The sequence below is a fragment of the Hemicordylus capensis genome, chromosome 2, assembly GCF_027244095.1.
Source record: "Hemicordylus capensis ecotype Gifberg chromosome 2, rHemCap1.1.pri, whole genome shotgun sequence".
NCBI lineage: Eukaryota > Metazoa > Chordata > Lepidosauria > Squamata > Cordylidae > Hemicordylus > Hemicordylus capensis.
This window is the reverse complement of record NC_069658.1, coordinates 387,532,740-387,558,266: the sequence shown is the minus strand read 5'-3', so window position 1 is coordinate 387,558,266 and position 25,527 is coordinate 387,532,740. Positions and strand designations below refer to the sequence as shown.

The 25,527-nt window shown below is 44.0% G+C and overlaps 1 protein-coding gene across 1 annotated transcript in view; it reads right to left on the bottom strand.

Annotated features, from left to right (window-relative positions):
* The window catches only part of LOC128343485 (myosin-4-like), a 60,634-nt gene that overhangs the window by 24,925 nt on the left and 10,182 nt on the right, over positions 1-25,527 (bottom strand). Inside the window, exons 10-22 of the mRNA XM_053292615.1 lie at positions 19,912-20,050; positions 19,063-19,181; positions 17,978-18,127; positions 17,718-17,888; positions 15,884-16,193; positions 14,360-14,433; positions 13,710-13,797; positions 12,547-12,664; positions 11,562-11,685; positions 7,794-7,930; positions 7,094-7,349; positions 2,711-2,953; positions 1,401-1,577 (exon numbers count right to left, since the gene is read on the bottom strand). Coding sequence (XP_053148590.1) covers positions 1,401-1,577; positions 2,711-2,953; positions 7,094-7,349; positions 7,794-7,930; positions 11,562-11,685; positions 12,547-12,664; positions 13,710-13,797; positions 14,360-14,433; positions 15,884-16,193; positions 17,718-17,888; positions 17,978-18,127; positions 19,063-19,181; positions 19,912-20,050 — 2,106 coding nt within the window. The remainder of the gene's footprint in view (positions 1-1,400; positions 1,578-2,710; positions 2,954-7,093; positions 7,350-7,793; positions 7,931-11,561; positions 11,686-12,546; positions 12,665-13,709; positions 13,798-14,359; positions 14,434-15,883; positions 16,194-17,717; positions 17,889-17,977; positions 18,128-19,062; positions 19,182-19,911; positions 20,051-25,527) is intronic.

Genomic DNA, 25,527 nt, shown 5'->3' with positions numbered 1-25,527 from the left:
ACCATGTGAGGACTATAGTGCCACAATCAGAATTCAGTCTCTGGGTTTTCTATTACTCCCAAAGACCAAGAGGTATTGGCCAAGTGTTGTGTGTGTGTGTGTGTGTGTGTGTGTGTAGATGGCCTTAAAGTTTGATAATACCCTGCTCATAATATGAATGTACTACCTTGTAATGTGCAAGTGAGCTCTCTTGCCCCTAATAACATTTGAACTGAGAATATTATGGGTATATGTGCCTATTCTGGATCTGTATGGTCGGCATTTCTCAGATTAGGTGCTCCAGAAGACAATTGCTGTGTTGGTGACTGTGTGGACCATTTTTCAGTGCTGATATTGGTTTGAATTTTAATTGATGTGTACTTTACAGATCAATACTGTGACTCCTCCAAACACCCCAAGTGCATGCAGGGCAAGCACAATAGAAATGTGACTTCTGCAAGAGCAAATCACACAGGTCCAACTGCCAAGAAAACAAATCCTTTAGATCCCTTTTAGGGGAAAGCCTTGCTTTCTTTTTTTGTCCTGCTAGTTTATGCAGGATGAATGCCTTAAATCTTGATCTTGCATTTGATAAGAAGGCGCAGAATCAGGCAGGATCTGTCCAATCCCCTCAGCTCCCTCTTACACCCTGGGGAGGCATTCTTTTGTGTCTTTAATGGTTCATTTGCTTTATTTGCATGTTGGGTGGGTAGGATGGGCCCCTAAATCCTTACACTACAATTGCCAAGCAGCAGTATGAGAATGCACATGTGCAAAACAAACAAAAAAGTGAGCAAGATTTGGACTCCTGAAAAAAGTTATCTCCCCACCACCACACCACACCCAAACATTCATACATGACTCTTGCAATTTATGACACAATTACAGTTCAGCCTGGGGTGGGTTCCAGTTTTTCCCCCCTAATAGCAAAATATAATTCATTAGTAGTGTTAAATGAACATATTTCATCCAGTCTCTAAACATTTGTGCAATTGCAACAAGAAGAAAGGGAAGGACAAAAAAATGCTTAAAGTGACTACTGGTGTTGATTTGGGCCAAACAAACAGGCAAAACTCCCAGAGAAGATGACAGTGGAAAATATGCTTCTTTTAAATCCATTAAATGGAACATCACATTGCCTCATAGGTCTGCATCGCAGGCCCTGTGGTGACACTGGATCTGCAATGAAGCCAAGCACACACAGAGGAGATTACTGTTCCAGTGCAGACTGGCAGGTTAACAATGGATAACGATCAGCACTGATACTATTTATACATATTACTATTATTTATAAATCACTTTTCAATGACATAACATCAGAATATGTCTTGAAGTAGACTTCATTTCTCTGCATCGATATCTTTCCTGCCCTCCCAAGCAATTTGTCTGAAACATTCATTTATTCTAAAACATCCTCTTACATCATCTACTTGTTGTTCAAGTTTTGATTTTGTTTTGGACAGAGTATTGACTTTGTCTTCCTCAGCCTGGAGGTCATCTAAGGCTTGCTGGTGAGCCTCTTGGAGGGTTTTCTTCTCCTTAGACAGCTTGGAGATGTTTTCATCTAAAGCTGCCATCTCCTCGGTAAGATTCTTAACCTAAAAACAAAAATCATCTCCATTTTAGAGGAATTTCCTGACCACAACAACTGGCTACATAGACCTCATAGCTTAATTGTGAGGAAATCACAAAGGCTGGTGTTTGTTAAGATCATAATGATGAACAACACTATAGTTACAGATGAGCCTAATCTTAATAGCAGGGTTAATAATAATAACCCTTAATAACCCACCTTCGCAACAGTCCCAGGGCTGCTACATGAACAGCAGTTCCGGTGGCTTCTTACCACCATGGTTAGACTAGACAGAATGTTGGCTAATGAGATCATACTCAGAAATTCCTTCTGAGCTTTGATCTATGGCTGGTTTACACAATCACAAGGATCCTGGTTAAAAAGCTAACCAGGATTCATGAACCCAGCGGAACTGTGTGAAACCTGAATGTTAGGGCAATCATGGTCAAGTCACTTCAATTAGTCAGCATTTAACAAGGATAGATAACCAGGATTCATTATCGAAAAAGCATAATTTAGTATTACTTTCCTCCTCACTATATGCAAAGAAATCTAAGCATTATCTAGCAGGACCACTAGGAATCATGGTGTCAAATGGAACAGACTACATCTATTCTATAACAACAAAAGTTTCAAGAATGACTCCAAGAAGCTGAAACAAGAGGACTTCATTTTTAAGCGGGGAGTCAGAGAGGCATGAGCTTTGGGGGCCCAGCTGGACAGAAACCATGGCTGAATGAATACATTAACAAATTAATATGCCGAAACAGCAAACACACAATCCTCAATATTAAACAAAAGCTTAAATATTAATCTATGTTTGTTGGCTAACTAATTTCTAAAATTGCAATAGACTATTTAGATCTAGTTTCTACCTAAGCCTGAACACTATCCTTTTTCATGGTACCACAGAGATATGGATCTGGGTGCCCCATATCCAAACCAAATAAGCTCCAGCTGCTGCAACATGCTGAATGAAAGAATGAGCCAATAGCCACCCATCACCACTACTTTCTTGAGTTTAATAAAGGTTTGTTCACTTCTCTTGCATTCCTGTTTCTCCTGATTTGATTGACATTTTAATATTTACTATTATGGGGTGGGGTAAAGAACTGGGAGGTATCATAAGATCAGGATGATTCTTTAGTCTCTTTTCACCTTGTTTTCTGTTGCATGCTTCTCCTTCTCCACTTTGGCCAATGTTAACTCTAGGTCATCAATGTCTTTCTTCAGCTCTGAGCACTCATCTTCCAGTTTCCTCTTCTTTGCAGTCAACTCAGCATTCATCTCTTCTTCATCTTCCAGCCTTTCAGTCAGCTCTTTGATTTTCGCTTCAAGCTGAATCTTGCTTTTGATGAGCCCTTCACACCTTTCCTCAGCATCTGCTAAACTTTCACTCTCCTGTAGAAACAAAAGGGAAGTTCAGAAGCATTTGGTTGTTCACAACTATCAGAAGGACCATCACTGTTACACTGCCAGTAAATTATCTACCAAGCAGGAAAGGGTCCCAGGATGCTCTTTCCAAAGGCTCATTCACAAATACCAACAAGCATGTCAGGAACCTATTCACATCTTCTCTTACAGCTAATTCACAGTCAAAGAGACTCTCAGGGTCAAACTCATTATGTTGAGTGCATAGTTTGGCCCTTGCAGTTTGTGTTTTCTTGTTCAAAATCAGTGACTCCTGAGGAAATATCTGAGAAGGGGGACAGATCTTGAATGAGACCATAGTGGAGGGAGAAGGTTAAAGCCTCTTTAGGAGCAAATGTCCTGTCTCTTTAAACATCCCTTGTTTAGCTACTAGCTTACATCTGTCATTAGCTGGCATGTAACCCTCATAAGGCATCTGTGATGCATGATGACGTGGACAAGCTGCTTGGGGCGGTGCGGCCTACCACTTGTTCTCTGGATCCTTGCCCGACCTGGCTGCTTTTATCTAGCAGGGAGATTGTTGGGGATGGCTTAGTTAATACCATTAACTTACCACTGAGGGAGGGTAGGATGCCTCCTTGTTTGAAGGAGGCAACTTCTTAAGAAGCCTTCCCAAGATCCCTCAGTGTTGGACAGTTATAGGCCGGTCTCCAATCTCCCATGGTTGGGTAAGATGATTGAGAGAGTGGTGGCTAACCAGCTCCAGGCGGTTTTGGAGGAAACTGATTATCTAGACCCATTTCAAACTGGCTTTAAAGTGGGATATGGGGTTGAGTCTGCCTTGGTTGGCCTGATGCATGACCTTTACCGGTGAATCGACAGAGGGAGTGTGACTCTGTTGGTTCTTTTGGATCTCTCGGCAGCATTCAATACCATCGACCATGGTATCCTTCTAGATCACCTGGGGGAATTGGGGATAGGAGGCACTGCTTTGCAGTGGTTCTGCTCCTATGTCACAGGCAGATTCCAGATAGTGGAGCTTGGTGACAGTTTCTCTTTAAAATGGGAGCTATTATATGGAGTCCCTCAGGGCTCCATTTTGTCACCAATGCTTTTTAATATTTACATGAAACCACTGGGTGAGGTCATCAGGAGATTTGGTGCAGGGTGTTATCAGTATGCTGATGACACCCAAATCTATTTATCCTTATCATCATCTTCTTCATAATCAGGAAATGGCATTCACTCCCTAAATGCCTGCCTACAGGCAGTAATGGGCTGGATGAGGGATAACAAATTGAAGCTGAATCCAAGTAAGACGGAAGTGCTCATTGTGGGGGATCAGAATTTAAGGGATGAGTTAGATCTTCCTGTGTTGGATGGGGTTACACTCCCGCCAAAGGAACAGGTACGCAGCTTGGGAGTGCTGTTGGATCCAGACCTCACCATGGTATCTCAGGTGGAGGCTATGGCCAGGAGCACTTTCTATCAGCTTTGGCTGATTCGACAGCTGCGTTTATTCCTTGAAGAGAACAATCTCAAAACATTGGTGCCTCAGCTAGTAACCTCCAGGCTCGACTACTGCAATGCGCTCTACATGGGGCTGCCTTTGTACATAGTTCAGAAACTTCAGTTAGTTCAAAATGCGGCAGCCAGATTGGTCTCTGGGGTAACCCGGAGAGACCATATTATGTCTGTCTTAAAACAGCTGCACTGGCTGCCGATACGTTTCTGGGCAAAATACAAAGTGCTCGTTATTACCTTTAAAGCTCTGAATGGCTTGGGTCTGGGTTACCTAAGAGTGCCTTCTTCGGTATGATCCCCATCGCTCGTTGAGGTCATCAGGAGAGGTCCGTCTCCAGTTACCACTGGTACATCTGGTGGCAACTTGGAACCGGGCCTTTTCTGTAGCTGCTCCTGGCCTATGGAATGCACTCCCGGCAGATATCCGCACTTTAGGCTCGCTCTTGGCCTTTAAGAGAGCCCTAAAAACCTATTTATTTGGCCTGGCCTTCCAAGGCTTGTAAAGTGTTGTTGTTTTTAAAAGTATTTTAATTGGTTTTAAATAGTTTTAATCATTTTTGAATTGTTTTTATATTGTTTTAGCATTGTGTTTGAATTGTGGGTTTTATGTCTTTAAAAAAAGTTGTTGTACACTGCCCAGAGCCTGTGGATGGGGCGGTTTATAAATGTAATTAATTAATTAATTAATTAATTAATTAATTAATTAATAAGCGAGCATCTCTCTAAACAGGAAACTTCCCTGTTGATTGTCACAGTCTGTCAAAAACCCTCCCATTCTCTCCTGTCAGTGGCCCACCATGTGTGAAGAGTGTATGTGCAGAACACCTGTCACCAAACTCCACCTGTGGGGGTTCTCTCCCCCACAGATGAGAGAATGTGGGAGAATTGCTTTCCATTGCACAGGGGCTAGATACTCCCTGCGTGTCTACCCACTCCTAATTGGTGATCCAAACTCCCCCTCACCCCACTGTCCTGAGCCTGCAGAGTTCAACATAAGAACTCTATGAATTTTAGCTCTACCAACTTGGGTTGCTCTTGCATGACTGGGTCTGAGTATAAATCTTGGACTTAAAGATGCTTTGGACTTTAAAATGCTTAGACTTTGTGCCATGTTTAGACTAGTTAGTACTTTAAGCAATGCTTATTTTCTTTTTGCTACTTACCTGATTTCTTCTACCCGAATGCTTTCCCCTTTCCCATATCCTAATAAGAATTATTTTTAAATTGGACCAATGGGAGTCAACCGAGTACTTTGGCAACCAAAGGATCTCCCCCCCATGTGTTTTTCCACACTTCACTCTTAGGCCATAGAAAAGAAAGGGGAGAATAGATTCAACTCACTTCATGGTGAGGAGGAGATATCTGCAGGCAGTTGTTCCCACCCTAGTCAAAAGTTAATTTGGATCTCCTGTGAGGATCCCTGCCTGCAGAGTCTCCTAGGAGGTGGTAGCAGCTCTTCCAAAATAATTTCTAAAACCCTTTGATTCATGATAGCATCACCATCTACCCCTTCCATAATCCTAATCCAGACCACACAATCTCCAAGGCTGATTATTAACATCAAAAACACTCAAAAGCTAATCTACATGCTTAATGTAATATGTAATTTGGTCTTGATATATCAAATATATTGGCAAAAGGGGGAAAAACCAAGAGGTACACAGTCTAGGAAAATCAATAGGCCTGAACAAGCTGCCTAGAAAGTATCAAACCATATTTACTGGACTCTAACCAGAAAAGGGAGGAGAAAGATCAGTATAAAACCGTTATATTCAGAGGTGCACTTGGGAAATTTTGGAGCCTGGACGTAATGGACCTTTGGAGGCCACCCACTGCTGGATGCCCCCCTCCCACTGCAAGTTAAGCATCTTCTCCCTACACACACACACACACACACACACACACACACACACACACACACACCGTGACAAACACAGTTTTTTTTAACATGTGGGGTATATTTATGCAAATATGCAATAGCAGAAACATTTCAACACGCAACTTAACATATTCCCATCCCATATTTTTCTTTCCCCACTCCCCACTCTGTCTCTAAAGCACCCGGCATAGGTCATAATCACACTTGGCTGCCTGGCGCAGTGCAGGCCAGCTGAGACCACACCACCCAGCGCAGTCTAAAGAGGATTTGGGGGGCCCCAAGGGGGTGGAGGACCTGGACTTTGGCCCCAAACTCCAGGGGTAAGAGTACCACTGGTTACATTAGGAACATTTACATCTGGTTCTGCAGGTGTACACATGACTCCACACATATGGTTCTCAGGAAGATGAAGACTTCTCTACCCCCACCCTCCACATTGCATGAATTCGTGCAGCTTTTCCCCACCACCTGCACTAGTCAGTTGAGTGAAGTAGTGGGTATCAATAGCAGCCATGTACCTTATGGGGATCATGCCCACTGAATCAGTGCTCCTGAATCTCAGCAAAAAACCCTAACAACAATGCAAACATGCCATTATATTCCCATTTGTACACATGGATAACTGTAACTGAAAGTAATCTGCTTTTGTGAACCATGCTGTTATGTTAGAGAAAAATCTTGATATATTTCAGGTTGTCCAATGATGAGACTCCAATATGTATTCTTTCCAAAGGAGAAAATAGCAAGAGGTGCAGTAAGTTACTTACAGATTGAACCTGAAGCTGAAGGTCATTCTTCTCTTGCACCAGTGTCACCATTTTTTCCTCAAGCTCTTTTCGTTTTGCTTCAGATTTTGCAAGATCGTCTTTAGTTTTCTCAAATTCTTCCTTCATATTGGCCATTTCCTTCTCTGATTCAGCACTCTTCAACAAGGGCTTGATCTTGAAATACAGTTTCATCCAGGGCCAGTGCTTGACATTCATGAACGAACGGACATTGTACTGAATTATGTAAATTGATTCCCTGTAAATGTATTGAAAAGTGGCTTAAGATGAAAGTGGCTTCAGATGTTCCAGTACTAAGTGAATATTCATCTATGTCAATACGAATCTGTGATAGCTGGCATTTGCCAAATAAAAACAGGGGTGTAGAAGAAGTCACAAAATATCTGGATTGTATTAATCACGTGAAGAAGTGTTGAAACCTGGTTATTTTGAACCCTGACCCCAGAGTTCAAATTCATCTGTTCATATTGGTGATGAGAAAGTAATAATTCAAGAGTTTGCACTGAAAATACATACTCTTGTTCAAATTAAAAGTTTGGGCCTGTTCCAGGGAATAGAGTATGATGTTCTATGGCCTATGTACTACAGAAGGCCATACTACTGTTAGTCATTTTCCGGAGGTAACATGCCAGTGATTTTAATGAGGTGCATTCAGAGGCTTAAGGAGGAAATCACTAATTACCTTCTTGCGTTCATTTTTTGGAATTCAAGCCTCATGAGATATCCTCTGCACATGGCCTGTGTGTGGGTGATGAGGGCTACCAATTTTTCATCTCTCATCTCTTCCAACAATCCCAGGAGGCCAGCTTTGAAGAACACCTACAACATTTTAGGAAGGTTAAAGAATTAGAAGTAACATTAATTACTAAACAAGCTCATAGTTATAACAAGTGGAGAGAATGTTGTTGTTCATGGTACATATAAGAGGTGATGGACCTCCCTCCTTTGTCAGAAAGGATACAGCAGCCACAGTGACAAGGCTGCTCAGTTTAACATCGCCTCAGGCTTGCAGTTAGTCCCTCTGTGAACCACCCTGTATAGGTAACTCACAGAATGACCCAAGGGTCACTACTGCTGTGCCAGTTCAGAAGTTCCCTAAGCTAAGCTGAGCAGGCTTGTGATAGTGAGAAAAGAGTGGGAACATTCAAGTGATGCAGAGCTGCTGCTGGTATCTGGAACTCTCTGGGTATCACAAACCTAGCTGAAAGTATATAAATGATTGTGGCAAGCAGTGCAATTTAAAAATGGAAAGCAGGCAATATGGCAAGATGCTTTCTTTGTGGTAGGTTTTCATACTTTTGGTAGCAAAAGGCATTCACATAGGCAGATCTCTAGAAAGGGCATTGGCAAAAAAAAAGGGCAGGGGGATCTCAAGTATAAAACAATTAATATGACTGTTGGGACTTAATGCTTCATGTAATTATAGCAGTCATGGGATAAGGGGACAGGTTCATGTGTAGATTGGTGACTGGATGAAGGACAGGAAACAGAAGGTGGGAATAAATGGACAGTTTCACAATGGAGGAAAGTAAGAAGTGGGGTCCCCCAGGCATCTGTACTGGGACCACTGCTCTTTAACTTTCTCATAAATGATCTAGAAGTTAGGGTAAGCAGCAAAGTGGCCAAATTCGCAGATGACACAACTATTTAGGGTAGTGAAATCCAAAACAGATTGTGAGGAGCTCCAAAAGTATGTCTCCATGGCAAATGCAGTTCAATGTGAGCAAGTGTAAAGTGATGCATATTGGAGCAAACAACACCAACTTCACATATACACTCATGAGGTCTGAGCTGTCAGTGACTGACCAGGAGAGAGATCTTGAGTTGTGGTGGACAACTCATTGGAAGTGTCAGTTCAGTGCATGGCAGCTGTGAAAAAGGCAAATTCCATGCTAGGGATCATTAGGAAGGGGATTGAAAATACAAATGTTAATATTATAATGCCCTTATACAAAACTATGGTACGGCCACATTTAGAGTACTGTGTACAGTTCTGATCACTGTATCTTAAGAACAACATTGTAGAACTGGAAAAGGTGCAGAAGAGGGCAACCAAGATGGTCAGGAGGCTGGAGCACCTTTCTTATGAGGTAAGGCTACTGCATATGAGGATTTTTAGTTTGGAAACTAAACTATGGGGAGACATGAAGTGTATAAAATTATGCATGGAGTAGAGAGAGTGGACAGAGCTAAACGTTTCTTCCTCTCTCACAACACTAGAACCAGGGGGTCATCCCACAGAACTGAAGGCCGGGAAATTTAGGACCAACAAAAGGAAGTATTTTTTTCCAACAGTGCATAATTGATCTATGGAATTCTCTGCCACAGGATGTGTTGATGGCCACTAGCTTGGATGGCTTTAAAAGTGGCTTAGACAAATTCATGGAGGACAGGTCTATCAATGGCTACTAGTCTGGTGTCTATAGCCCACCTCCAGCTCAGAGAGGCAAGATGCCTCTCAATAGCAGTTGCAGAGGGGAGCAACAGCAGGAGAGCGGGCATGCCCTCACCTCTTGCCTGTGGATGTCTCAGAGTCATCTGGTGGGCCACTGTGTGAATGAAACGGGATACTGGATAAGATAGGCCTTGGGCATGATCCAGCAGGGCTGTTCTTATGTTCTTATGTCTAGTAGAATGGTCCTGGTGTGTAGGCAAGCTCCAAAATGTATTTGTGTTCTTGCACAAGAATGATAGAGTACCCAAGCCTTGGAAGCATAGCAGATGAACACAGGGCTGTTCTTTTGCTATCCCCACCCAGTGATACAAGAGAGGAACATCCCCAAAGGGGGCACGCATTGCTGATAAGCAGTAATCATGTGGAAACAAGCAGTCATATTTTGACGCTGGGTTGTCGGATCACAACCTAGTTGCTTGCCCACTGTCCAAAAGGAAACACAGAACTTAGGATAACATTATCCTCCATTTTCCTTCAAGCAGCAACAGGGATAAATCAAAGAAAGGTTGGCAAGCAGCCCAGCAATGAAGATAATGGACCAGGTCTCACGATCAGTGAGACCCGGTTTTTACCGGTGAGCGAGCAGAGTGGGCTAAGCCCACTCTCCCCACTCACGAGCAAGCAGGGAGCCCTGGGCGGCCAGATTGGCTGCCCACACGATGGCTGGCTCCGTGACAGAGCCGGTGGGGGTGGGGGGGGCGGGGGCCGCGCAGCCCTCGCAAGCCCCAGTATGCCCTGCGTGAGCACGCAGGGCATACTGGGGAGACCCCTGAGCCAGGAGGCGGCTTTTCGCCTCCCAGTTGGGGGTCTACTCATGACTAGGCGCAGCGCGAAGCCGCGCTGCGGCTACTCATGAGCCTAAAAAGCAGGTTTGCTGTAGCGCTCGCTCCGCAAACCTGCTTTTTAGCAGGGGTTCTCGAAGCCCGGTGCAAGCCCGGTGGTTCTTATAACCAACAAAAATCGGGCTAGGCTCTCCTAGCCCGATTTTTGTTGGTCGTGAGAATTGCCCCAATGTCATGCTAATATGTTGCGGCAGCAGAACAGAATGGCAGGGGCTTGGCTGTGTCATGGCCCGGGGTGTCAGCCCTCACTCATTCTGTGTCAGATACTGAGGAAGAAGTCCCAGCCCCAGTCCTGGATCTTAACACCAGACCAGAACCTAAGGAGGCAGTACTAGCACTACCCCCAGACCTGGATCTTGACACCAGACTAGAACTGGAGGCAGCTGCAGTTCTTCAAAGTAGCTCCCTCGGGGCCTGAGCTCCCTGAGACAGCAACCCTGGAACCAAGCCCACTGCAGAATCTGCCTCTCCCACTCCATCGTGCCTCCCCGTATCTGCACGCCAGCGCCGGCAACAAGCTGTCCAGGTGCAGACAGAGTGGAGGAAGAGTGCCAGACTCCAGGAGGCTGTCCCTTAAAGGTGTCCACTCTCCAAGCAGGGAGGAAGAGCCCGGGAAGGATAGTTTGAGCTCAGAGGTACTTAACAGCTCAATCTATCTCTGTTTGGTGTCAAGCCAACCTGCTCCTTTTTGGACCTCTCTGAGGTCCTGTGGACATTTCTTGCCCCATCCTGCCTAGCCTTGTGGGCAAGCAGAACAAGACAGTTGATCCTCCTAGCTATCCTCACAGGGGCATTGTCTCTTGAGAGGGCTGTGTCCTCTTGCGGGAGGCTAGTGCCCACTATCCTCCAGACTGCAGCGACTGTACTTGGTCATTTAAGTCAGAGGAAGGGAGCACCAAGGAGGAAAAGCAAAAGGTGGCTTCTGTAACAGCTAGGTTTCTCAGAGAAGAATGTAGTTGGAGGAGTGAAGTCCTACAGCTGGGTGACTGAAAATCCCCTTCCTGAGAATCTGACACATATCAGCAGAAACCTCAGGGGATCCTGAGAGATTAGCAGGATGTGCAGATCCCTTCTCTGTTTTGCCATCCCCTTCTCATAAACTTTTAATTTTCACCAGCTGGAAAACAATGCCAAAACCCATGCTTGCTTTTACCTTAGTGTGACCAAATCGGTACTGATTGTGATCAACATCAATGGAGGAGAGAAGCTTCTCAGAAGCCTTCTTGCTGTCAATAAATTGGCCTTCAGGGATTGCAGAGGCATTAAGGATTTTGTATCTGTGGTAAGGGTCAGAAAGGAACAGAGAGGCAAGAGAACATAGGTCTGCAGCACAAGGCAGTCTGGTCTTAATGAGGCAATAAGATTTAAGGAGGGAGACAATAAAACAGTAAGGTGGGAGCACTGTCTTGTGCTCCCTTTACATATGAACAGACTTCTCCACAGTCATTCCACACTGCTGAACTGAGTGAATATGAGCTGGAATGAACCAACAATTGCAATTGGCCTTCTAACAGATGTCCCACTGAGAACAAATGGGCAAAGAGAAATTAAATGACAGCCAATGTAAACAGATTAACAGGAAGAATCCCTCACATGAATTTTAGTCTAACAGTTACGCAGGCTTATGCTGGTGTTTCTAATCAGTCCCTGCCACTGTAGGCATCTAAGGAAGTTCCAGAGGTCTTGTGCAAAGCTGCAAAAGTTGTGTACTCACACTTCAGAAGCGCAGCTTACTTTGGAAACATAACTTTCTTTGGAAACTCTCAAAGTGCTATGTGCGACTTTAGTTATTTGTGGACTTGTGCCGTTGCACAAGACTGCCAACTCTTGCTTAAGCAACCCCAACAGCATGAGATGATTGGAAAACACCAGTGTAAGTCTGTGTAACGTGGGCCAGTCTCTATAAGACCACTCAGGAACATAATTGGATAGTGATTTTAAATGTCTCTGAATTAAATAGTTCATTTTGGAGTGGTTCCCCCCACCCTTTAGCATGGTACACAAACAACCAGCTTGATTGCATCTTACACATGAAGGAACTGGATACTTCGTGAAAGTACAAATCTTGAAAGCATTTGCCCATTTATAGTATTATATAATGAATTAACAGTGTTCAAAAGAGTTAAATAGAAGTGTACCGTTGCTTAAAGTCAGCATAGAGAATTCTGCTGGGGAAGCCCTTCCTACAGATCCGAATACCTTCCAGCACCCCATTACACCGCAGCTGGTGCATCACCAGGTGATGGTCCATTTCACCTTTTTATCCAGAAGGAAAGCAAGAAGGAAAGAGAGGAAAGGATGCAAAATGTGCAGGTACAGTCATTGCCCTCCACCAGTAAAGAAAAGGCATCAGCTTGGGTTCAAAATGAGCTAAAACTTTATTCAATACATTACAGTCTGCAACAGGTTAATCATACTCTGTCAATATCTGCCCCCTCTACAGTGCACAAAAGTTACATAACTAATGTCAGGAAGAGATACATCCTTCCCTCAACTTTACCAGGCAACACCACCCTGGATTCAAGCAATAGATCAATCCCAATCTGATTCCTGCTCTATGATCCCTCCCAGCTGACTCTACTGAGTTAAGGAATCTCCAGACACCATCAATTCCCCTAAGCCATACAACATTTGAAGTCAGTGCTGTAGCTAGGGCTTAAAAGAGATCCCATTCCTACTTTCCTTGAGACTCCCTCAAGGAGTGGATTTGGGAACCTACTCTTCACTTTAAGAGTGCCTTAGGGTGCTCACCAGTCTTCTCCCACAATTTCTTTCCCAACTTGTACATTGACTGTCAGCTGCGACCACTGGATTAATGCACCTACATCCTTTCTATAACTGTACGGATTAGGGAAGAAGAACAGTCACAGCCAATCAAACACAGAGGCAAAAAAAGTTCCTATCTGGCCCACTGAAAGCATCAACACTGAGACAATAACTGCTATTCAGGGTTAGGCAGGTGAAAATCAGAGAGAGAGAGCGCGCGCACGCAAACTTTTCTGGCAATGGCACCTCAGTTACAGAATGTTCTCCATACATAGATTCACCTGGATCCAAACTTCCCATCTTTTTGGCAACCAGTGAAAACTCCCCCCTCCTCCTTTTTAACTTAATAATCTTTATTTGGTTATTTATGTTGTTATTTTGTCCCTGCTGTATATGCTTTTTAAATGATTTTTGTTTAAATTGTTTATATAGCTTACATTATTTTAAGTTAGGTTATTGTTGTGTTAATGTATAACTTGGAGGCCACTTAGAGGGCTGAGAGGTGGGATATTAAGTATGTTAATAAATAACTCACCAGGTGTCTTGGTCTCATTAGGAATTAAACAACGCACAAAGTGAGGATGGGTGCTTCTCAGATTGGTCATCAGCTTGTTTAAATTCTCCTGTATTAGAGGGAAAGGGAAGAGCCTTAAACACGGCAACATGCAGAATGGTTTTCCATATGGATCTATAGCAGGAATGGCCAACCTGAGGTTCTCTCGCTGTTGTTGGAATACAGCCCCCATTATCCCCAGCTACAATGCACTGCAGCTGGGGATGATTGCAGTAGTAGTGCAACAAGTAGCTGGTGGCAACTCGGGAACGGGCCTCCTCCGTTGCAGCCCCTGGACTCTGGAATGTGCTCCCTGTCGAAATAAGAGCCTCCCCGTCTCTGGCAATTTCTAAAAAGGCACTGAAGACACACATTCACCCAGGCTTTTAATTAGATTTATAGTTTTAAATAAATTTAATACTGGGTTTTAAATGTTTTTAATCTTTCAAATGGTTTTAATTGTTAATTGATTTAATGTTTTAAATGATTTTAATGGTAAAGCACCAAGAGACACAAGTTTGGGGCAGTATAGACATATTTTAAATAAAACAAACAAACAACAGTCGGAGAGCCTCAGATTGGCCACCCCAATCAATACTATGAAGAACAGAGCTGAAATAAGGGCCACATACTCTGAACACTGCAGACACTGTCTGGAAGGAGCCGCCCTTCTTCTTGCCACCCTTCTTGCTGCCTCCACCTTCTCCTTGGAACAAAACAGTAATTACTAGGCATGTCAGATGTTGAACTCTGCACACCAAACTCTTTGTCTCATAAAGGGAACAGACTGATATGTACAGCTAGATGTAAACTGTGGCAGGATAATCCAATCAACCACTAGTGCTTAAATCCACATTTTATTGGTGTTGGTTTGAGAAGCTGTTGCTTATCTCATGTCCCAGATCAAAAACAAAAATCATGTCATTGGGATCTTATGTGGGGTGGGATTATGATTCAACCAGGAGAAGAGAGGGTATAGGAAAGCCTGCTCATACTATGAAAACCAAATGAAGGATAATCTTTTGTGTTTAACTTTCAAAACTTTGCTCCTTAACTAGAGTCCGCCCCCTTGATCTATTAAATAGCTGCAAACACATACGAGTACTAAGGAAGTCCACACAATTGCTAACTGGGTAGGACAAGTGTCCTATGTCTATTCAGCTTTGAGAGTGGTGCACACTCCTGGTTTCCAATTGTATGCTAGCAAAAACCTAGGTAGGAGGAAGCGGGAGTGATTGTCTGTGAGATAGGAGCTGGGAAGGACAGCTTTCCCTCCTACCTCTTTAAAATGCTGGGTGCAAGTGCACCATCCTACCCAACTCCCGTCTCACAGACGATCACTTCCCCCTTCTCCAACCAAGTTGTTTGCTAACAGAAGATTGAAAATTGAAGGTGCACACAGCTCCTGAAACTGGGCAGGACACTTGCCCTACCTTCTTAGCAATTGTGTGAACTGTCTTACTCCATGATGGACATATATTCCTTGGAGAAAAGGACCAAATCAAGATCACTTCATATGAGAGAAATATGATCCATGTATTCACAATAAACAGAGTTGCTTAGTCAGATAATTTCTTCTTCTAAAGTTACTGGTGAAAATCCAAAGAAAAAGTGTTGCACTTAGGTCTCAATGAAATCAATTGAACTAGTTATGCACAACTAACTTAGGCCTCAATGATATCATTGCAACTTAGACATAACAGGTTCCTTTGGATTTGAGTTGCCATCCATGAGAACTGCATTCAAAGACTCAACAAATAATGGTAGCAAACCAGACTGGCAGTGTGAGTAGAGATCCAGTTTAGCTTGCACCATTTCTTAAACAAGCATCATATTTGCAAGGGAGCCATCCACATGTCTGTTTTGGTGCGTTAGTGTTTTTGAACAGAGCTTCGGGAATCAATACCCCCTTTCCTAAGCAAGTACAATGAGTTTCAGAGTTTCTCTTCCTCCTGCATAGACTCTGCTGACTTGGTAGTTCCACACATCTGTAGTATGGGTGCGTGCTTGAAGGGGTTGGGTGCTTGTGCTATGGGAAGACAAGAACCCAAGCCAAGAATCACTTCTAATTGCCCCTCAGAATGGTTGAGTCAAAAATAGCTTAATAGAGGTGAATGAGAAGGAGCAAACCTTTCATCTTCAGATTTGGTGCTTACCTGCTTCTGTAGCTGCGTAGTTGGAATATAGGAAAGACACCAATTTCAGCGATGATTTCTGATACAGCCCTACAACACTTTCATTCAGAGGGTCCTTGTTCTTGTCCAGCCAGCCAGTGATGTTGTAGTCCACAGTGCCAGCGTAGTGCACCAGGGAGAAATGAGCCTCAGCCTTGCCTTTCACAGGCTTGGGCTTCTGGAAGTTGTTGCTCTTGCCAAGATGCTGGTCATAGAGCTTATTCTTGAAAGAAGTGTCAGTTGCCTTGGGAAACATGCACTCCTCTTCTAGGATGGAGAAGATGCCCATTGGCTGGGAAGTCCAACAGCAGCATACAGAGAGAAATGACACATGATTAAATAGCCTCCAGAATGCAACAATGGGATGGTTACAAAGGATTTTGCTAGAGCAGTTGCAGCACTAACACCATTCTGGAGCATCTGCTTTTGCTTCTGACACATGAAGTTACTAATTGTGTACTTAAGCTAATGACAACAAATTAATTTCTTTCCCCTTAACAATGGCTCCTGATCCAGAGCAGTTTTTGCTGGTCATCAAAGAAAAAAGGCACGTGTGATGCAACACTTAGAAGGTTGGGTTTCAAATCCCTGCTCAGATGTGGCTCAATGGATGGTCAGGTTACTATTGTTCAACTTGACCTCCCTAAGATGGTAGAAAAACATGAGATTGATGATGGCAAGTGAGCCTGAAGCTTTTTCCAACTTCCAGCAGCAAAGATGAACATGAAACATGGACCTTCCAAGAGATAAGCTAGCCTTACTGCTGATGCCCCTGTTTCTCTGCTAGATTAAGTTATCTTTTTGGACCCAATAAGTTTAACCAGCTTTTTTCATCACTAATTCCTGCCCCTTTCTGTCATTATTCCATTCTGTTCCTACCTCTGTGGTAGATTCCAGATGGTGTAACTTGGAGACTGCTGTTCTGCAAAGTGAGAACAAGGAGTTCCACAAGGCTCAATAATGTCTCCAATACTTTTTAACATCTATATGAAACTGCTGTGAGAGAACAGGAGATCAGGAGATTTAGTGCAGGGTGTTATCAACATGATGGTGACACCCAGATCTATTTCTCCATATCAACCTCATCAGAGAATGGCAGAACTTCCCTAAATGCCTGCCTATGTGGGGCTGCCTTTGTACCTAGCCTGAAACCAACCATTGTTACAGAATGCGGCAGCCAGACTGGTCTCTGGGACAACCTGAAGGGACCATATAACACTGATTTTAAGGAACCGCACTGGCTACCGATATGTTTCTGAGAGAAATACAAAGTGCTGGTTGTTACATATAAAGAACTTAACGGTTTGGGACCAGGGTACTTAAGAGAGTGCCTTCTTCATCAGGAACTCTGTTGCTCATGATCATCTGAAGAGGTCTAGTTATGGTTGCCACTGGCTCGTTTGGTGGTGACTTGGTACTGGGCCTTCTCTGTGACTGCCCTGGGGCTTTGGAATATGCTCCCTGTCAAAATAAGAGCATCTCCATCTCGGATTGCTTTTAGGAAGGCCCCCAACACACTGTTTTCTCAGGCTTTTAACTGAAATTAATTTTAAACTGTTTAAGTGTTTTTATTACATGAAATAGTTTTAACTTTTTAATTCTGTGGAATTGCCCCTCAGTGGAAAAGATACATACCCTCCAGCACATGACAAGAGCACCACAAAGGACCAAACATCTGAATGTTAAGCTATACCAATAGTCTGAAATGCTCAGGTGCTGGCACTTATTTGCCAAAAAGTTTTTTGCCAAGCAACAGTGAGAATTAAAAGAAGAATTGCCACTATAAATAAATGACTCTTGAGGAAGCATCTTTCACCTTCTCAATGAGCTCAATGCAGGCAGCCAAGTCCATTCCAAAGTCAATGAACTCCCAATCAATCCCTTCCTTCTTGTACTCCTCCTGCTCCAGCACAAACATGTGGTGGTTGAAAAACTGTTGCAGTTTCTCGTTGGTGAAGTTGATGCACAGCTGCTCCAGGCTGTTGTACTTTACATGCAAAATAAAACTTTTGTAAGTTTAATGAGCGTGGGCATCTCAGAATTTTGTTGAATAGCATTAAAGTTGCCTATACTGACATCAAAGATTTCAAAGCCAGCAATATCCAGCACCCCAATGAAATGCTGCCTTGGCTGTCTGGTGTCCAGCTGCTGGTTGATGCGTGCTACCATCCACAGGAACATCTTCTCATAGACAGATTTTGCGAGTGCACCCACTGAATTGTATACCTACCACAGCAAAAACCAACAGCAAGAATCAATAAGAAAGAACTGCATGCACTTCCAATTAATCCCCACTTCCCAATTAAGGTGTTGTCTTTGACCTTTACAGTCTGAAGAGGCCTTGGGTCCAGGGTAGCTCGGAGAACACCAACCATAGGACCATCCCCAAGCATTTTTGTCAGTGAATGGGCCCCCACATTTCCAGTGGCAGCATTGTCTGATGTTAGGTTGGCTGGCATGGGAGGGGGAGACATGAAGGTCTAGTCTGGGGTTATGAAAACCTGATCTGGTAGAAGGGAAATGTCTGTGCTGTAGGGATGTGCATGGAACTGTGGAGCTGCAGTCCGACACCGGTAGGGGTGGCTCTTTAACGGTGGGGGAGGGTGCACTTACTCCTCCTGCCACTTTTCCCCCACTGGCGCTCCATTAAATTTCCAAAATCCATGGGGTGGCAGCATACCTCCCTGCCGCCCCTTCCCCCATTGTTGGCTGGAAAAAAGGAAGTACTATCTGCACGTGCACCCGCTGTTGCGCATGCGCACCCACTGCACACATCACGCACGCACATTGCGTGCACCCTCCCCAGCCCTTAAAGAACTACCCCCACTGGCATCGGACCAGCTGAACCGGTTCGGAGGTCCATAAAGGGCCTCCGGACCGGTTCCATCCACATCTCTCCTGTGCTGCAGTTGGGCGGAAGAAATGGCTGCATGCCGTGGAAGAAACTGAGGTGGTAGGTGTGTGGAAATGCTGTTGTAATGTGTCCAGCCAATAGGTGGCACTAGCATTTGATAGTAGTGATCCTAATTGGAGGCAGCATCCCTTCCTGCATGTAGCAGACTATAAATAGGAAAGATATATAATTAGATAAGCACAAATGCTATAGGACAATATCCCCAGATGAATGAAAATATCTCTTCTAGTCCTAGGGCTGATGTTACCTGCTGAACATTTTGTCCTTTAGTCACATATTCATTTCCAACTTTTACTCGTGGGTAGCACAAGCCTTTGAGCAAATCTGCAGAGTTCAGGCCCATTAAGTAGCCGGCTTTGTCAGCCACTAGACACAAGACGGAGAGAGGGAAATGTTAGTGGCATTATATCACAGCTCTGGGCATTCAGAAATCATGAACCAACTCCATGATCTCTCATTCAAAACGAAGAGATTGATTGTAGCAATAATGGCCACAGAAGAAACACATAGCTTTAATATTGCACTGCTTATTTTTCGCTTTGCCTTCAATACTAACTTGTCCTGTTTGCTGCCTGCTCCAGCCTCACTTTAGGGAGAAAATAAAGACATGAATACAGTTACACCAGTGTTCCCTCTAAGGCGTGTGCATGTGTGCGCACTCACAAAAATTTTTTTTAATGTCCACTCAGTTAATTTTAGATCCTGCTCAGGTTGAATCAGGAAGGCACAACTCTGAATGCATGTGTGCACACACTGCCTTGATATTGCCACCCAGAACAAACTTCATTCCCCACACAAATGCAAAAAATTAGAGAGAACACTGAGTGACACCATTGGCAAGGGAGCTAAATCTCTTCCCTGCTCATGGTGATCCCAGCCATTACTACCCAAGCCATGGCCTTATTTGCATACTCCGGTCCTCAGTTTAGTTCCTTGAGCATACTAAAGTGAGTAGAAAGCTGGAAATGTGGGACACAATGCTGGGTACTGGCTTTTATAATTATTCATCCTGGTACCATAGAAAGCTGATAGCAAAACAGATAACATTTTGTAGGCATGTGCATATGCTGAGGATGATGCACTATGAAACATTTACCTTCTGTGCCATCTGGTTCTGCCTGCTCCTCCCGCTGCTTCTGCTTGAATTTCATGTTCCCGTAATGCATTACTGCTCCTGTCAACTTGTAGATTCCTACCTTCTCTTCTGCACTGAAACCCAAGATGTCAATGGCACTCTGTAAAGATGATAAACAGGTTGGTTACCTGTAATAGGTGATCTTTTTGGTGATCCATGTTCACTCACATAATGGGTTCTGTGCAATAGCCCCCAAGGAAGAATTCCAAGCTCCATGAAACACTCTTCAGTTCCATCAAATCACGCATGTGACGCTACTGTTATTTTAGGCAAGAGAGCACCTTTTCCTCAATTCACTCATCGCAGCAGCCAATCAGGAAGAATGTTGATGGGCTAAGTCAGGTAAGCCATTATTACTGTGGAAGTATCCTAGCAGCAGGGTAGGCTGGGAGGATGTTGTGAGTGAACATAATCACCTGTTTATCTTTGAGATGATCCATATACCCTCACAAAATGGGCAATTAGCAAACTCATCTAGATGGTGGAGGGTGCTAGGATACAGTTAGAGCACCTTTTAAAGAACTACCCGACCAAAGTTGGCCACTAGTGGTGTGCAAACAGGTTCGATTCAACCATTCAGGGTCGAACTGAACCACCCCCTGTCCGGTCTGACTTTGGACCAAACCCCACTGGGGGTTTGCGGTGGTTGTTTTTTTTTTAATCACTTACCCCCTCCGGGAGACTTCCCCTAGGAGGCCTGCACAATGGGATGCGTGGCCTGAGATGACCCAGGGCCAGCCGGTTCCATGCACACCCCTATTGGCCACAGCATAAAGCTTCACAAAGGGCAGATCAGGTGACCACGTGGCTACTTTGCAGATGTTATAACAGACAGGTTGGCCGCTGACATGGTCATAGCCCTGGTAGAATGTCCTCACCCCTTGCTGGTTGTAACACATGAAGATAAGCTCTATGAGCCAGTGGGACAGTCTGTCTTGATATAGGTTGTCCTTTTTCTCTCCCCCTTATAGGAGATGAATAGCTTATTGGTCTATCTGAACAGTTTTGTCCTGACAATGTAGTATAGAAGAGACTTCCTGACATCCAAGGAGTGCATGGATTGTTCCAGAGAAGTAAAAGGGTTTAAGAAGAAGGTAGGTGATACAATGTATCGCCTTTTTTTAGCAAGGTGATAGAGCATGTGGTGGCGTCCCACCTGCAGAGGGTCTTGGATGATACAGATTATCTAGACCCTTTTCAATCTGGCTTCCGCCCCAGATATGGGACTGAAACTGCCTTGGTCACTCTAGTGAATGACTTACACCAGGAACTAGACAGGGGGACTGCGTCCCTGTTGGTTCTGCTGGACTTCTCAGTGGCATTCGATACCATTAACCATGGTATCCTTCTGGACCACCTCTCAAGTATGGGAATCGGAGGTACTACTTTGGAGTGACTCCAGTCCTTTCTTGGGGGGAGGGGCCAGAAAGTGGTGGTGGGTTACTATTGCTCGGCTCCGTGGCCATTGACCTATGGAGTCCCACAGGGTTCGGTTTTATCCCCCATGCTGTTTAACATCTATATGAAACTGCTGGTAGAGGTCACCCGGGAACTTGGACGGAGTTGTCAGCAATATGCAAATGACACTCAGCTCTATTTCACCTTGTCACCTGATCCTAGGGAGACGGTGGATGTCCTGAATCGGGGGCTAGAGGCTGTGATGGGTTGGATGTGGGCTAATAAACTGAGAATGAATCTGGAGAAGATGGAGGTAATGTTGGTCAGTAGGAGAGCCAGTCTGGATGAGGAGATTCTACCGGTTCTGGATGGTGTGGCACTCCCCTTGAAGGAGTAAGTATGCAACTTGGGGGTATTGCTGGACCCAGCTTTGTTTTTGGAAGCTCAGGTGGAGGTGGTGGCCAGGGCTAACTTTGCACGGCTTCAGCTAGTGCGCCAGCTGCTCAAGAAGTTATCCACACCTTAGTCACATCACGGCTGGATTACTGTAATGTGCTTTACATGGGGCTGCCCTTGAAGAATATTCAGAAGATTTACATGGGGCTGCCCTTGAAGAATATTCAGAATATTCAGAATATTCATTTTGCAGCTAGTGCAAAATCAGGCAGCTAGGATTTTATCTGGAGCTGCCCGCTGGAATCACATCACACCCATTTTGAAAGAGCTGCGCTGGTTGCCAGTTTGTTTCCAGGTCCAATTCAAGGTAATGGTTTTGACCTTTAAAGCCCTTAAAGGTTTGGGCCCTAGATACCTGAGGGACCGCCTGCTCCCAAGGGTTGCTCCCTGCTTGAAGAGGTCATCTGAGGGAGCCCTGCTCTGGGTGTCAACAATAAGGGAGGCTTGGCTGTCATGCATGGGGGGCGGGGCCTTCTCTGTTGCTGCCCCCAGAATCCGGAATGCTCTCCCAGTGGCTATTCGCTCCTCTGTCTCCATTACAGTTTTTACAAAGTGTGTGAAATCTTGGCATTTTACCCAGGCTTTTATATGATTTTCTCTACTGCTGCTTCTTTGTATTTTGTATGGTTATTTTATGCTTGTATTTTAAATCTTGTTAGTCAGATCTATGTTTTTATATTATAGCTTAATATTTTAATGGTGTAATTTTTATAGTCTTGTGTTAATTTTTCTGTGTGAATCGCCTTGAGATTATTGTTTTAATGAAAGGCGGTATACAAATTTAACAAACAAATAAATAAATAAATGTTCTGGTTTAGCTCAAATTCAGACTATTTTAGTATGAAGGATGGATCTGCCCTTAAAATGGCTTTGTCCAGATAGAATTGAGTGTAAGCTGAGTCAGCTTGAAGAGCTGTTAGCTTGTTGACTCTCCTTGCTGATATAATGGCAATCAAGAACACAGTCTTTAGAGAGAGAGTCTTCAGGGAAGTGGAGGCAAGAGGTTCGAACGTGCCTCCATAATTGTGGATAAGACTAAGGAAAGACCCCATGGTTCAATGGGCTCTCTGACTGGTGGTTACTTATTCCTTTAAGGAATCTCTTCAAGTCTGGATGGGAGAACCCAGTGTGTCCATCCCAGTCCGGATGTCTTGCAGAGAATGCTGCCATGTGAACCTTGATAGAAGGATTTGAAAGTCTTGATTGTTTTAGGTTGGTCAAGTATAAAAGGATTTGACAGACAGAAGTGTTGTAAGGAGCAAAGCCTTTGAAGTTAGCATATTGTGTGAGCCTCTTCCATTTGCACATATAGTTCCTCATGGTTGACTCTTTTCTTTCATTCAGGAGGATAACGTCTAATAGTTAAGCCTCCAGGTCATTAGATTCAGTACCTGGAGGTCGTGATGGAAGACATGGCCTGATCTAACAGAAGATTTTGGTGGTGCAACCAAAATCTTTTTTGTTGCACTTTTGCTTTGTTTTTGTGCAACAACAGAAGATGTTGGTGTTGATCCTGAGACAGATGCAGAAGGATAGCTGTCTGGGCCACCATGGGGTGAGTAGAATGCACTGAGTCCTTTCCTGTAGTATTTTTCCTGTGATCTTGGAGAGCAGGGGAAAGAGAGGAAACAAGTAGTACTAGTGTTTTGTCCAGGGCATCTGGAAGGCATCTCCTATGGGGTTCTTCCCTATGCCTTCCCTGGAGCAGTAGAATTTGCATTTTTTGTTGTCCCATGTTGCAAACAGGTCCATTGTTAGCATTCCCCAGATCTGAAAGATGTTCCAAAGAACCTCCGGATTTATCTCCCACTTGTGCTGCTGAATGATGTTTAAGTTCCTGCTCAAGGCATCCACCAAGGTATTGTCCATGCCCTTGATGGGTAGGGCAGTTAGGTGCACATGGTGGTTTATGCTCCATTCCCACAACTGTAGTGCTGGGTTGCAAAGGAACTGGGAAACTATCCCCGCTTGGCAGCTGATGTAGGCAATCACCATTGCGTTGTCTAGCACAACCTGCACTACTTGATTTTTCAATAGGTGTAGAAAGGATTTTAGGGTGTGTAAAACTGCTAGCAATTCCAGAAGATTTATGTGCATGGATTGCTGTTGCAGGGTCCATTTGCCTTGGGCATAGAACCCTCCACAGTGGGCTCCCAAGCCCTTCAGGGAGGCATCTGTTGTCACTGTGAGAGATGGGGTTAGAAGCTCGAAGGGTACACCCATGGAGAGGGAGCCTATTCTTGTCCACTACAGCAGATATCATAGCACAGGTGGTGGAAGAGTCAGCCACATGTTCTGGCTGTCAGAATTTGGTCTGAAAATCAATAGAAACCAGCTTTGGAGCCAGCGCATTTGGAGTCTTGCATGAGTCATGGTAGCTGTGCAGTCTCTGAGTCCAAAACTACTCTGATGAACTGAATTCATTTTTAGGACTGATTTCTTCCAGTTGGCCTTGATTCCTACTGTTACTAGAAGATCTAGGTACTGGACATGAAAAATTAGGCGTCCTTGCAATTTGACATCATTAACCAGTCATTTAGATAAATATTGATATGCCCTGTGTCCTCAGGTGTGCTATGATGGAGTTTACACACTTTGTGAAGACATGGGGTGCTTTTGAGAGTCCAAATGGTAGTACTGGAAGACTCTTGAACCCAGAGCAAATCGCAAATATTTACTGTGCTTCGGCCACATAGAAGTAGGTGTCTTTTAGGTCAAGAGTCACAAACCATTCTTCCCTTGCTAGTAGGGGAAGGATGCCGTGCAAGGAGATCATCCTGAATTTCCTTATATTAACATACTTGTTCAGTTGTCTCAAGTCCATAATGGGATGGAGGCCTCCATCCTGTTTGGGAATTTGGAAATATCTTGAGTAGATGCCTCTCTCCCTGTCCACCGGAGGAACAAATTTGGTTGCTCCTTCCTGAAGTAAAGAATGAATCTCTTCCTCTAAGGTAGGAGTTGAATGGGTGTGTTTTATCCCTGAAAAAACAGGGAGGGTGGTAAACTCTATGGCATAGCCAGTTGTAATTATGCTCAATACATCACAGGCATCCAATGTGATGTGACACCAATTGTTAGAAAAGGGAGCAAGGTGGATGGGAGAAGGGGGTAGCACTCGAGATATTTCCTGAATCAGAGCATCAAAGAGTCTGCTTCAGTTGGTCTTGTGGTTTTGCTCTTTGTTGAGGTCTTTGTCTTGGGTGATATGTGCTTTTTAGATTATATGTAAAAGACTTATTGTAGTCTCTCCTGTCTGACTGCTTAAATTGGTACCTTTGCCTGCTATATGATATACTTTTGAAAATAGGTCTGCTGCTGAGGGGTGAAAGTTCAAGTCCTCACTGTGTATTGGGATTTTTCCATTATTTTAATTGTTTCATCGGTCAGTGTGCTAAACAGACCTTCACCCTCAAATGGCAGGTTTTTTATTTCTTCACAATATGTTGAAGGGACGTAGAGCATAGCCAAGCATGTCTCCAAAGAGACACAGCTCCTGCAAACATTCAAGACTCTGTATCTGTGAACTGCTTTACTATACTGAGATGTTTCCTAGTTGTGCCTGCAGACTTGTTCAAGGCAGTATTAAATTTCTCACGGAACTCCTCTGGCATGTCTTTGAGGTCTGCTTTCAGATCATTCCAGATAGAGTAGTGGTACTTTGCCATGCAAGCCATGTAGTTGGCAATTTTTATGGTCAGGCATGAAGAAGAATATAATTCC